Source organism: Glarea lozoyensis (genome assembly GCF_000409485.1).
Source record: "Glarea lozoyensis ATCC 20868 chromosome Unknown GLAREA12, whole genome shotgun sequence".
Lineage (NCBI taxonomy): Eukaryota > Fungi > Ascomycota > Leotiomycetes > Helotiales > Helotiaceae > Glarea > Glarea lozoyensis.
This window is the reverse complement of record NW_007360986.1, coordinates 270,432-284,826: the sequence shown is the minus strand read 5'-3', so window position 1 is coordinate 284,826 and position 14,395 is coordinate 270,432. Positions and strand designations below refer to the sequence as shown.

General features: G+C 46.8%; 2 protein-coding genes across 2 annotated transcripts; both read left to right on the top strand.

The window, feature by feature from the left end:
* Positions 1-85: 85 nt before the first annotated feature.
* On the top strand, positions 86-4,283 carry GLAREA_10562 (uncharacterized protein; the record flags this gene model as incomplete). The annotated part of the gene is made up of 3 exons (XM_008079663.1): positions 86-282; positions 332-3,195; positions 3,247-4,283. 3 exons carry the CDS (start codon positions 86-88, stop codon positions 4,281-4,283), a joined length of 4,098 nt encoding a protein of 1,365 aa, XP_008077854.1.
* A 6,839-nt stretch (positions 4,284-11,122) lies between these two features.
* Positions 11,123-11,762, top strand: GLAREA_10561 (uncharacterized protein; the record flags this gene model as incomplete). Its single annotated transcript, XM_008079662.1, has 3 exons — positions 11,123-11,290; positions 11,408-11,490; positions 11,549-11,762. The coding sequence occupies 3 exons, from the start codon at positions 11,123-11,125 to the stop codon at positions 11,760-11,762; spliced, it is 465 nt and encodes a 154-aa protein (XP_008077853.1).
* Between the last annotated feature and the right edge of the window lie 2,633 nt (positions 11,763-14,395).

The following is a 14,395-nucleotide window of genomic DNA, read 5'->3' as shown; positions in this document are numbered from 1 at the left end:
CACGAGTGAATTGATATTGATGGATAATTGGAGGTAGAAGGAATCGGGTTTCTGCATCTGCTGTGCGCCTTTGGCATTTGCAATCATGGCAGCGTGGGAAACAGAGGACGAGTTTGCTGCGGCAGCAGCAGCTTCGTTACCAACTCCAACAGATACACCATATAGGACTCCTTCACGCAGTTCAAGACGGTCCTCGCGGAAGAAGTCACTCTCGCCAGCACCACTATCATCATCTCCTCCAACGAACAAACGAGCGTCCCGAGATATATCGCAAGATGAGAGGTAAGATAAAGAAACATAGGAGGTGCTGCCTTAGACTAACACAACATAGCATCTCGATTCTGGATCCTCGACGATTTACACCAACTCTACATGCTAATTTGGTTTCTGAGATTTTGAATCTGCGACGCGACCAGGAAGAGAAATTGAAGACGATCGAGAGCTTGGAGACAGAACTTTACAAGACACAAGGAGAATATCAACAGTCGGAGGAGGCAACTCTGACTACCTCGAAAGAAAACCGATCACTTAAACGCCAATTGGCTTTGCTAGAAGGTGGAACCTCTTCAGCTCTTTCAGAACTTGCTCGTGAGCGCGAGGAGGCTGTAGATTCCAACAACGAGTTGAAGAAGCGGTTGGACACAGCGCATAAGAAGATTCGAGCCCAGGAAGATGATTCAGCTCGCGTCCATGATCTATGGGCGAGAGACAAGGACAACTGGGATGATGAGAGAAGAAAACTTGAACGTAAAGTACATGTTTCAGAAGGACGACTCAAGGTGGTTTTGGAGGAGGTAGCTGCATACCAGGCCAGTCACCAACCTCAAAGCGAAGCTGAAGAAGCTCCTCGAGAATCGGCACACAACGATGCTGCTAGTATCCGGACCATGAGCATGACCAACAGTATTCGATTTTCGACATTAAGCGGACCGAATGGCTATGGAGGATCTAAACTCACTAATGGGATTAGTCTTGCAGATGAGTTGGATTTTGACGAGACGGACGAGGAAATACAAACGGACGATGGAGGACGCGAGAGCGTGCTATCACAACGCCACAACCGTAACCAGAGCCGCGACAGCATTTTCGTCAAAACCCATAGACGCAATCAGAGTCATGAGAGTCTGATGCGTCCAGGAAGTGTGGCTAGAGGAAGACTTTTGGCCAACCAAGCCGTTTTACATGGACGGGAGGGCGGCATTCAAGAAGATGACGAGTCAGTTCCAACCAAAAAGGTTGAGTATGTTGATACAGGCATACAATTCTCACCACCTCCATCGCCAAAAATGGCTCCAGTTGAGACTGTTCCAATTGTTGAAGCTCTTCCCGCCATTGAGATGAACGGCATGGCAAAAATGGTGAAGCAAGTTGAGCCGGAAATTCAACATCGAGAATGGGAGATCGAGGCCAACCAACGACGGAAGCGAGTCCACGCAAATCCACCCTCTCTCACAATTGAACCTCCATCTACAAATTCTATGGTCTCCGCTGCGTCTCAGACATTAGAAGACCCTCTCAGTCCTCCAAGGACTCCTGTGTCACCAACAAGAGCCCCCCCACCTCCTCCAGTGCCAGCAACTCGGGTAACGACATCTACATCTACATCAACTCAAACGGAACTTCCTCCCCCCTCACCCAGAAGAGCACCACCCCCACCACCTATATCTGTACCATCTATCCAATTACATCCTCCTACGTCCACACCTGCAACACCACGTGAAGCCCTTCTTCCCCAGCATTTCAGGGACGCAGCTTGTCAAGTCACTATGCAGTCGCCCATCCCGACAAGGTCCATTTCCGTGCAGACAGAAGAAATTAGAGTTGACAAACGCATCAAATTGCTTCCACCGCATCTGCAACCCGCTTCAATCTCATCCAAGCCACCGTCTCCCGAACCCCTTGAAGAGAACAAACGGTTTTCGCCAATCCCTGGCAACCTTCCACCACGCAATCCTCGTCGGATGATGAGCAGTCCCCGACAAAGCTACGAGCAAGAGATTCCTTCGTCCCCGCCTTCCTTCCCTAAGAACGAAACCCGTGATGCATATCCAGGTAACAACGACGACGGTCCACTTACCAAAGAAAAGGGTACCATTCGTAGACCACACCGTGTCAGCAGTCTCTTTGCAGGGTTCGAGAACGCTAGTTCCGACGATAACGAGGACTTTGGAGATGGTGACATGAGTGACAGCGATTATAGAACAGCTCTTTCTGCTCCAAGACCTCACGGCAACACGACAAGAACAAATAAGCGAATCACCTCTGCACCAACACCAGTGCCCGAGGACAACGAACTCGAGGAAATGCCTACATCACCACTCGAGAGGAACATGTCTCCACTGGCTAGTCCGATGAGTAACGATGAGTACGGTTCCGCAGAAGTCATTGGTGTTCCACAGCGAGCTTCGGTCAAGTCAATCCGGCAAATGGATAAACCTTTGACTTTGGTTACAACCAGCAAGCCAAATGCTATGCGTCGTGCTGCTTTGATCCAGAGTGGTGTAGCTGCACATCAAGGCCGCTCACGAAGCCCAAGTATTCCAGATGTCAAAGAACCTCCATTCCCAATTCCGACCCGAGCCAGTTCAAGACGGCCTCCTGCAAGTGCAAGCGCGCCTAGCGATGGCAATAGAAGTCCTACTTGGGGACGAGGTCCAGGCAGACATTATCGCTCCAACAGTATTCGAAAGGTTCGCTCTGCTGCGGCTTTACCTAGAGGCGGTCGTGCTGGTCGTCGACATGGCAGTAGATCACCACCACCAATGTCACCATCCACAGAGGCTCCTGAGAGCCCAAAACTACCGCCAATGCCTAACAACGATGTGACCACACCTCGATATATGAGAGATACTGGAAGCAGTAGGTATAGATCACAGCACCGTCATCAACCGTCATCAACAACGGCTCATACCACAAACACTACAAACACGGGTGAGGCGTCGGTCAACAGTTCAAACAAGGCTACTAGCGTTGTGGAGGCTATTGCACAGACAATGGTAGGAGAGTGGATGTTCAAGTATGTTCGGAGAAGAAAGTCATTTGGAGTTGCCGAGAGTAATGGTATGGATGGAGATGGTGTTAACGGTGTTCGTCACAAACGTTGGGTCTGGTTGGCTCCTTACGAGAGAGCTGTCATGTGGAGTAGCAAGCAGCCAACATCTGGGTCGGCTCTGATGGGCAAGACCGGTCGAAAGCGTAAGTCGTCTTTATTACTGATTTCAACAGCTCAAATGCTAATCATAATAGTTACCATTCAATCCGTTCTAGATGTGAAAGACGAGAACCCACCACCCAAGGGAACTCCATCAATATTCAACAGATCAATCTTGATCCTCACACCGTCCCGAGCCCTCAAGTTCACAGCAACCTCAGCTGAAAGACATTATGTTTGGTTAAACGCTCTATCCTTCCTCGCCCACTCCTCGCAAGCCGTCCCAGAAATCGTGCAAGCAGCAAACCCCATTGTCCAGCCAGTGATACCCGACTTCGAACCCCCACGCCAGGGAAGTCGACTTCGCCGAAACCCAATCCGAGACTCAATCCGAGTAGCAAAAGGCAAAACAGCGTCAGCACGATCCGGGCCAACAAGCGCCCATTCCAACTCTCAATACGCAGTTACCGAGCAAAGCATTCGCGAACAAGACTCCTTCACATCATCTCGCCACGCACCATCCGCCGACCCCCCAATCGTCCCACGCTTCATCGAGCGCGGTGAGCGAGGTCTGGGCGGTCCCCCCCTTACACACACCAGAAAACGGAGTAACACAGGCTCCCGCATCCCACCCCCTCTCTCCTTCCGAGGATTCTCTGGTCCAGCCAGCGCAGGCCACGCACCTACATCTAGCACAGCAGGAATGAGCGTTGGCACCAACGGCTCCTCCGACATCTACAACTCGCAGCCACCGAGTTCCATCTCCGGGTACACAGGCGTAAGCGGGCGTTCTTCCGTGCGAACATCCGATGCCTCGAATCGACCTGGCGCGGTCGTTAACAACTTCTTTGACGCCGTCGGGACGATGCGGATGGAAGCTTTCATCAGTCCCATGGCGCTATCTCGTTTCGACGACGACCCTAACGAGCAAGATGAGATGGATATGGTCGGTATGCATCGACGCCGTAGCAAAGAACGTCGTCGTCGTTCACGTAACCGAGATAGCTATTACTCCAGCAAAGGCCGGCCAAGCGATGATCTGTACGGTGGCAGCAAGACGGCCGGCGAAGAAGACTACGGGCATTTCGATCCGCATACTTTTGGTGGCCATGACCCGTTCCGTGGCTTTTGATATTTTTGAAAATTTGTAGTTTGGATAATGAGGGGGGAGTTGGCGTTATATGATCTGGCTCACGCCTTTGAATCGGGGAGTCTAAGTTGATATGTGGGCTTGGCGTATCTTACACTCGTTTGCTGCTTTTTCCTTGTTCTCTGCATATATCCCCCTTTGCCATATATGTGCAAAAGTCCTAGTTTTATTTCTTGCTTAACACCTCTCTTCTTGTAGAGACAGTTTGATTATCATTTTGGGGTGGAAACTTTGGTTGTAATTAGCTTTCGTGTTGGATTTTGAGCAAAGTGTTGGCGTGCAAGCAATGCTTAAGCGAGGATACCCTTTTTTGGTTGTATATTTTTTGAGTTGATTGGCTGGGGGGTTTTTTGTAGGTTAGCTAGTTGGCTTTGGGGAGGGAGTAGGATTGCAGAATGAAAAGAATAACAGTTCAACCTTGTTTTTGTAATGTGGTGTTGTGTGTGTAGACTGCGTGATGGTGATGATGAATATGAGGCGTTTTAAGTCTACTCTACACTATACTACGTAAGAAAACACCAAACTCCTTATGGAGAATGCTGGTTATCCACATTCCATAAGAGCTTTGAGTCTTGATAAATCTTTTAATGTTGTAGTCTATGGGGGGTAGTACCAACCTACTTGATACCTACAACGGTCCACAGCCTTGGAAGCTGTGTTGGAGGAGATGAGACTTATGTACAATTTTCTTCGTCTATCCTGAATACCACAAGTTAAAATGCCATACAACTTTAATCCCTTAATGTACTTACCTTCGAAATTACATAACATCTACTATCTCAGCCAGCCAGACGACTTGTTGAGGTCCTACAAGCTATGCATAGTGGATTTGAAGAAAGATACTTAGGACCTAGGCGTCTCCAAATTTGTAAATCCAGACTTATTTGAGTAGTTGTAGATGATTTGAATGCGTCGATAACATGAATAATCTATCAGAAGACTGATTAATCGTTATGCACTAACTGATATGAGCACTTGCGGAGGTCTCATGTGTCCATAACTTTATACAATGATACATATCTATGTGATTGTAGATGATTTGAATGAGATGATGAGATAGATAATCCATTAGAAGACTAACAGTTATGAACTAACCGATATTCGCACTTGCTTATATCTTTACCACCGTTGAACACTTTTCTCTATGTGAGAAATCCGTTTTTCTTCCTCGTTCCTTTGATTTCCTGTAGAATAGCAATCAAACCCTTCTTTTAGGTATTGTTGCGAAAGTCTTTAGATTAGCAAGTAAAAAGAGGAAGCAAGAGGGTGATAACTTATAAACTAATAAAGATTGTTATTTCTAACTCTTGAAAGTATGGCATATTTAAACTTCAAATTTCTGTTGTGGCCAAGTATGCAGATATCACATCTTGATTATCTTTCACCCTGAAAAAGATGGCATAACGAGTAGAAGCAATCTCTAGAAAATTAAAGTTTGCCACGAGGTATCTAAGTCTACAGTAGCCACAACCTTCACTTTCCTTACTGAGGGTAAAAAGCACATTCCTTAGCGTAGCGTAAACCATTCACATCCTCTGATCTAACCTTTCATCCCGTAATTCTGTTAATTCTCAAGCCAATTTCTAAAGCGGAAACTGGAAAAGACTGCTTGAGTTGTTAATTGGGATTCTGACTTCTCTGAGATGTGTCCCTCCTACATAAATTACCCACAGCCCACCCCCTTATCCTCTTTCCCCTCTCACAAAAACCCAAGTCCTACAAACACATCATTGAATTGCCAACGCAACATGAAAACAATGTTCTCCTAACTTACTCCAAAATAGTATCCTGACATCCCTTCTCACAAGCCTCGCCACCTAGTATCTCGAAAACGCAACAACTTTACTTCACGCGAGTTCAATGACCCTTTCCTACACAGCATATAGGCGAAACGAAATACGGTATAAAGACTGACACTTATAAGTGAACACCGAAATGGGTCTTTGGCTGTGTTAGTGGCGTGTTTAGTACTTTATAGAAAGGAAATGACGGGGAGAGATAAGCTAAGAAGTGTATTTGCAGCTACTCTCACAAAAAAAAAAGATGTTGGAATGGTAAAAGATTAGCTAGGTTGGTACATCATTTCTCGGATTAACTTGTTGCTTTAAGTGTATATACTACTGTTTTGACTCACTTTCTTAGCGGTCTCGCTGAGCTATTGAGATGACATATTCCGATTAAATGTTGTCGAAGGTAGATTTAAGGGAATTCTATTCGGAAAGAGGACCTGAAATTTGAGAGATTGGTTTTATTTTTGCTAGATGTAATGCGGCCACGATATACCTAGTAAAATATAACAACACGATAGGTGATAAATTGATGTATAATACCGTACGTAGAGTATTTCCAAAAGATTTACAGGTGATTGTATCTATTCTCTTGAGTTACTATTGCATAGTGTTATTCTAGTGTAATCAGAACTGCCCTTTCTATCTTTCAAAAATTTCAGAGGGAAATCGTGAGCATCTCAAAAGCATGTCTCTACCAAAATGCTACTTCATGTCACCGCTCTAGAGATTGACATCTCACATTCTTACTCCCAAAACCATCAGCTTACCAGTCAAGTCAAACAGATGATTACCCGATTTCAATGACAAAAAAGGCTGCAATGACAGCCCTAGAATCGAGCGTGTTGGTTTCTCGTGGGCGTTTGGATGATGGGGGATTGTGGTGCATGTGACTATCTGGCGTGGATGACTAGTTGTTGGATTGAATGTCAGGGGATAGGTAGATGTATGGGCTAGATGGCTTTGAAGGGGGTTAGAGGCTGTAGTGTTGTTGGACGTGGGATCATGAAGGGTAAAGTCTATCAAAGGTCTTGTTAAATATATCCAAACACCTAGGATTCGACAAGCTGTCAATGTATCTGATATCACACGCAGGACATATTCAGAAATCGCTTTGTGTACAAAACGCCTACTGTGATAGAGAGGCAAGGACATGAATTTGGTGTAAAGGGTTTTGATTCATGAGGACCTGGTTGAAGCGATAGAGCTACACGTTGAGCCCCAAGCAGAGACGAACTGGAAGAGAGTTCTTTCATCTCACTCAATTCTCTGGGGACTCTGAGCAACATGTCTCTCCTTTGACGATCTTCGCCTTACAGGAAAGCCAAGATTTCTATCCTACGTGTGAAGACGCAGGGCACCAGGTATTCCGCCGCCAGATCTCAATGGAAACGCATACACAGAGTATCTGATTCCAGTTTGTTCTCATATATCTATAGCCACATATGGCCGCGCGCCCATTTTTCAACGCGGAACGCCATCGAGTGCTTCAATCCTATGCTAGCTTCTGTGATGAGCGAAAGCAGTATCGCCAATCCGCTCATTCCGCCGCGGTGTTCCATTGTGTATAGTTTGGTCAAATGGCGACATTTGGTATCTCCAGCAGTCGAGAGTTCTTCTCGGTGACCGTAAATTCGAGCTAGGTGTGATGTCGTCCGGTAGGTAGTAGAGGGCGTTTGTGAGCGTGTATTCGATCGAAGAAGTTCGTAACTTCAGGACGTCCGTATACAGCTGTTTTCGTCGACAGAGTTCCTAGACATCAGTGCCAACGAGTTGAGATTCGTAATGAGCAAAGTTGAAAAGTTGACCTACAAGAACCTACCAGTTGAAGAGACCAAGCCAGAAAGGAACTCGTCATTCACCAGACAAAAATTCAAGTGGGAAAAAGATGCGAGGAAGAGAGAGAACCCCGACAGAAGCTCAGCGAGAGGGTGTGAAGAAGAATGCCTCTATAATGACTAAAAGAATTGGCTTCAACTCTAGGCCCACGGTGGCGGGTTCTGCACACTGGGGTAGCTTGAGCTTGCGTAGCGGCCGCGTCAACAGGTACATCCATCCAAAGCTTCAACAAGCAGATCGCAATGCGTAACCATCAGAGTCATCGCTGGCGCGTCAAGAGCGAAGTAAATCCAGGAAGTCGTCGACATGCGTTCTTCAGCGGATGAAAATGTCCACGGCGAGATCCTATCATGAGTGATAATGCTTGGCCAATAAACAACGATCAGGCTTTTCGACAAACGCTAAAGAGCTGCCAGAGATTGGCAAACCTTCGCCTTTTGAATGACAGCTCAGGGCTCGCAACCCCCCAAGAAATGCACCAAGCACTTTCCCGAGCCGTGCTGCACGCTTATGCAGGAACGCAAAGTTCGTGCCCTTAAGCAGAGAATCTGGGCGGATGACATAAAATCTGCGTGCTGGAAATAAGCAAACAGCGCGGGAGATGTTGGGTTTGGAAAAGGGGCGTCTGGCGAATGGAAAAATTTCGAGGAAGTCTGCAGCCGTGAGAGAGACCGGATTTCGAATCTCAGAAACACGAGAGCGCATGGGCATAACTTGTATCAAATAACCAAGGAGGGTTGAAGACATGGTCGTGCGCGCCGGTTGTTGTTTCTCGGGCTGCAGAGGTCCTGGTGAGTAATTCTCCGTGGACGGAAATTGATGTGACGCTATTTATACGTTCCTTGTGTTGGCAGTTGGAGGTTGATGTTTCTGGTCATGGTCGGGTCTGCCGTGAGTGGATGTCGAGGTGGCCGAAGGGCGAATGGGGGATGGGATGGGGAGGTGAGCCAATTGGGGATGGGGAGAGAAGAAGGCGATTCGCGAGATGAAGAGATGAGGTTGCTGGATTGGGGAGTAATTACGGGGTGGATTTACCTACTTCAAGTCGTGATTCATGTAAACCGCTTGTTCTCGTAAAACCAAGTGCTTTGAAGCCTGTCGCCAACAAAGACAAAGACCTTGGGAGTTCTTACGGAAATTGTCTGATAAGCAAACACGAGAAGACTCAGCACAGCGGCTGGATGAGCCGTAGGCGCGAGATGAACGAGCGGCAGACGATAAGAATTTTGCGTTTCGAAGAGGAATGTCTTTCCAAATTGAGGCAGGTAGGGGGGAAACAGGTTACAGAAAATCAAAACTCATAGCGTCATCGTTCTGCGTGTGTGATCGCAATGCCTGAAACATATCCGTCGAGGAAACCGTTGGGGAAATCAAGCACATGTCAAACTCGTGAAGATGTTGGAAGCTGTAGAGGGTGAGATTTGAATGTAATAAGTTGGGTTCATATGCTGGCTTTGATTGGAGTGAATTCGATGTGTCAAATTATACGAAAGTTGGTTTTTTGCACTAAAGTTGGAGTTCTGATTTGGTATTCAGTGGTACGAAAGGTACAAAACATACGCTGTATTCTCAGTCAAGCAATGGGAATTTCCCATCAAAGACGACATCGATATTTCAGAATCCTGCCATACGAGATACTAATCTCACCCGTTCAGGTATTCCGTGACGAGTCACATCGTGAAAGTTCAACACCCAAAGCCCGGATATCGGCAACGGTTACCACCACGACGTGAAATACAAAATAAAATTTGGTTTGGCGAGACTGTGACCAAGTCTGGAAGCAAAGTGGATAGCGCCGGACACCACTTGGGTAGTTCCCCTGACTATCAGCGGACGCTTGGTGAGGCGGCATGAACTAGCGAACCAAAGAGATGATCCAGAACCGGGACAAGGCGCGCGATAAAGGTGCAAGCAGGTGATAACGAATATTACGGTACCGCAGATGTATATTTTTGTACCTGACAACGTATCGATAGGGGATTGCGACGATACTTTTGGAGCTTGTTCAAAGAGAAAAGTGTGGGTGAACAACTAAGCGAGGCGAATTTGAGTGACCAGTTGAATATTGGAGGAAAACGAGAAACCCGTATGTTTGTGATCGTATGGAAACTCGAAAGTTCTCGAACAGGCCTGAAATAGAGAGCCAAGAGGTTTTACGGTGGCTCCGCTCTCCGCTTCAGGGCTGAATAGTGACTGATTCGGGACGACCGCCCATGGAAGGACCACCGGTTCGCTAAAGACACCTGGAACTCGATTCTTCCTGTTGCGCTGATGCAGCTTCTCACCGAGTTACAGAGCTTGGGATGTTCCAGCGCTGAGACATACTGACTGCGGTTGAGCTGGAGGTACATGCTGGTGGTGAGTGTACTGTAGATGCACAATTGTACCTTCAGATGCAACCATTCACCGTGGAAGCAAATCGTGAGCTGTAAATCGATAAGGAACGAGGCGACTACTCCGTACATGCTGTGATTGAATTTTCACCTGTGGCTGTGTCTATTCTGCTGCCCAGATGTCTAGTCCACTGAGTCCAGCCAGCCAGCCAGCCAACACGAGTGGCAGACACTTCAAAGTATCTCACCCACCACCACACCTGATTACAATACAAACAACACCTAAACACCCCCTTTCAGTGGCAATCCTCGTGACAACAACGCTGACAAGCCTGTAATCATTTCCATAGCGACGACAGTGGATCTTCCAGTACAAAAGTGGTGGTGCTCAAGCCTGTTTTCCTGCTGCTCTCGTAGATTTCCCCTGAATAAATGGGGAATAAATCTCCTTCACCCCCCCTGGACGATCGAGTAAAAGGAGACACCAAGCTCGACCAGGGCCCAGGCGGAATTGGTTGGTTCCTGCGTCGACCCCGTCCGCTCGCATCGACCGCACTGGCACCGCAGCCGCCAAATGAGCAGACCCACCCAAATAAATAAACCGGTCAGGGCCAACTATCCCCCTTTGGGATTAGTCGCCCACCCCACGGACACCCCCTTTCACTCCTGTATAAAGATTCTCGTCCTCCCGAGTTGTCTTCCTTTTCCTCCTCACCCACACACTCATCTTTCAAATCGCATCCAGACTTTTAGTCACTTACATTCGTTTCACCCAAACAAACTCCCAATCTCCAATCTCAACCTCTATCTAATCCTCCCACCCTCTTAATTACTTTTCAAGTAAATAATACCAACCGTCAAGATGCAATACTCCGTCGCCGCCGTCATTGCTCTCGCAGCCTCCACCGCCGCCGCTGGATACACCAACGGTACCGTTGTGTACACCACCGAGGTCCACACTGCCTACACCACCGTCTGCCCAGCTTCCACTGAGTTGACCTTCAACGGCGTCACCTACACTGCCACTGCCGTGAGTAGAATTTGAATCCGGGGAGATTTGGACGGGAAGACGCGTCGAAGAGATTGGACGCGTTGGACCGCTCAGATCGATCTATCAAAATCAAAACATCAACTAACAGTGAATCAGAGCACCACCTTGACCATCACCAACTGCCCATGCACCATCGTCAAGCCAGTTACCACCTCAAGCGTAGTGTACTGCAACACCTGGTACCCCAACACTGCTCCAATGCAGTCAATCATACAATCATGCTGACCTTTTCTCTAGTGCTGCTCCATCTCCAGCTCCAGTTTACCCTAACGGTACCACTCCAGCTGCCACCACCCCAGCTGCCGCTCCTCCAGCTGTCGGTACCGGTGTAGTTGTCCCAGCACCATCTGCCACCCCATCCACCATCTCTGCCTCAAGCGGAAACAAGGCCTTCGCTTTCAGCGGAGCTTCCCTTGCTGGTCTTCTTGGTCTCGCTGCTTACATCTTGTAAGCGGTTGAATCTACATCATCTTCTGTTCGCGAAATCATCTAAACATCACGAAACGACGAATCTCTTCAGGATATCCGGTTGATTCATGATGGCAAGGTCGACAAAGCGGTCGGTTGTGGAGTAGAGGGGATCGGGACATATTAGCGACTGGACTTTGGGCTTAATTTACGGTGTTCTGCATTGCTCTATGGAGTCTTAATTTACGACATGCGGACCTTCGGATTGCAGGTCGGCATCCTTTTCTTGTAATTGCTTGTGTGGTCGAGAAGCGTTCTCCGTTGGAGATTCGCGAGGATCCTCCCAAATACCCCAAAGTGTGCGGTCTTTTTTCAGTCTTGTGTTTAGAAGGATATCGAGTGTTTTGTTATTTATGGAGGCAATAGTTTTTCGATCTGCTCGGTCAGAGGTCGTGAATATAACAAGCACAACATATTTGTTCCACCTGGAAAATCTTTCTTTCTTCTCCCCTCGGGGGTCACAGCTTCATTCGATTCGTGCTAATTAGATTTAATTAATGATTACGGCTGGGAGTGTTTATTGGTTTTGCTCAACGCTCGCAATACCTTATAGAATTGCACAATGCGCATGGATTTCTGATACTTTTCTCATTCATATCAATGTAAATAGAATCATCAGCTTTTTGCAAATATGGAGGATAAAAAGAGACAGCCTGCATTGCTTGGAGACCAAGTTTTGGCCCGGCTACAAACAACATTCTATTCATTTGACTTCTCTGACGTTCTGAAACTGCTCTCGTGCGATGTCTCATTTGGCTGTGATACGATAATTTAAGGCTTCGGAACGGGTGTGCGACGTTGATCCTGCATCCTCTTCCTGAATCCTTTGAGATTGTGAAGAGTTTTTTTCGATTTTCGATCTAGCAAGGCAAGTTAACGGGTGAATGGGGATGGAGTGCGGTATTAGGCTGAAGACTACGCGTTCGTTAGCAACGCAGCACGGTTTGTTCTTCATTCGAATTTGATTGATTGCGCTTTACTATATATATACAAAGACAGCACAGGCGTCATTTCTGCGCACGTCGGACACGCATGCATGGTCTTTTTCGTCCTCCTGTTCCTGTCCTCCCATCAAATTTCAGAAACGTGTACAAAGTAAACTCCATTCACCTTGTAAAGTAGATTTTTATCATGTCACAAAAAATCAACAACTACGAGTGTGGGTAACGAGGAACCCCCCCAAATATCGGAAATGAGACACACACACGACACTGAGATTAACCGCCGAGGCAGGGCGTTCGTGGCGTGATTGTGCTGCTTTAGCGAGATTGCAATTTCAGGAGATGGGCCAGGGGATGGGGATGGGGGGCTAGGATTGATTGGGTAGTATATTTATATTGATGGGGGAGAGATTGGTTGGCTGTGATTCTGGGTGATTGGGATGGAGTGATGGGCGTGATTGTGACGTGACATTTTGATTGTTTTTGGTTTGTTTGGTGGCCTTTTCTTATCATTCGGATAGCACGATTAGTGATCGCAACCCTGGATTTTCAGGTGTTGTTATAGTAGGTTAATGTAGTCACGGGGTTATTTATTTCGGACGGTGGTGTTGGTCGTTGGATTTAGGTTTGTGGTGTGGAAGTTATGCTGGGATTTGTTTCGAGGAGGGGAGGTTTATTTTTGGGGTGAATGAGTCCCGTGGAATGTTTGCGGGTCGGGACGCTGGGAGGACTCGCTGGGTGAGAGGGAGAAGGGGGTGGAATGTTCGAGGAATGTTGGGTTTCTGAATATTCCCAAGGGTTGGGCTTGTGAAAAGGGGGAGAGGAGAGAGTTGATGGTTTGTCTGTAGAGTGCGGCTTGATAGATCGTAAGTATTGTGACATTGGGTCACAGTACGTAGGTTACTATTGTCAAAGTCTACTATTCATCCTGAAAATCCGTAACTATCGACAAGGGATACCTAAAACAGGAGGGTGATCCTGATGAACCAATAATGATATCGCAAATATGCGTTACCCAATTGCAAATGTGATCTTTCAGTATTTCCTGTTGAGTTGATCGTCGAATGTTGGCTCGTGGGCCTCTTCTGCATTAACAGCTACTTTAGTATAGAGGATCTAGTGATTTCAAAATCTGATCTCCTTTAAGTCTGATTTCCTATAAGCCCCTTGTCCTCGAGCATAGTGGCTAGTTATGGAGAGTAGATTTTAGTGTGTCGCATTTAGTCCACAAGTTGAAATGAATTCCTGGTTTTGTTAGAGAATAAAACCAGACACTGTCTCCATTCGCCTTCATCTTCCGCATATCAAAAAATAAAAGAGATTCGTAATGTAAGGGTAGTACGAGTTGTAATTTGAGCTCGATTTCATTATGTAACGAATGGATATAAATAAGCCGAATTTGACTATGGATCATTGAAAGGATAATCCAGATTGTAAGTATTATTAAAAGTCAATTGAGAGTGAGGTCAAATAACAACTTCCTACGTGAATTTTCACTTAACAGAACACTGAGCCTCTACCGTGATATAAGATAAAGCTTAGAGGCTTCCAAAATAGGTCTAACACGAGCATACTTCGAACAAACATTACACAGTTATGTTGGCTTTTACGCATTATCCCTCTGCAAGTCAAAGTTTAAACTTGAAAAGCCTCGACAGCGTTCAGAAGGAGGGGT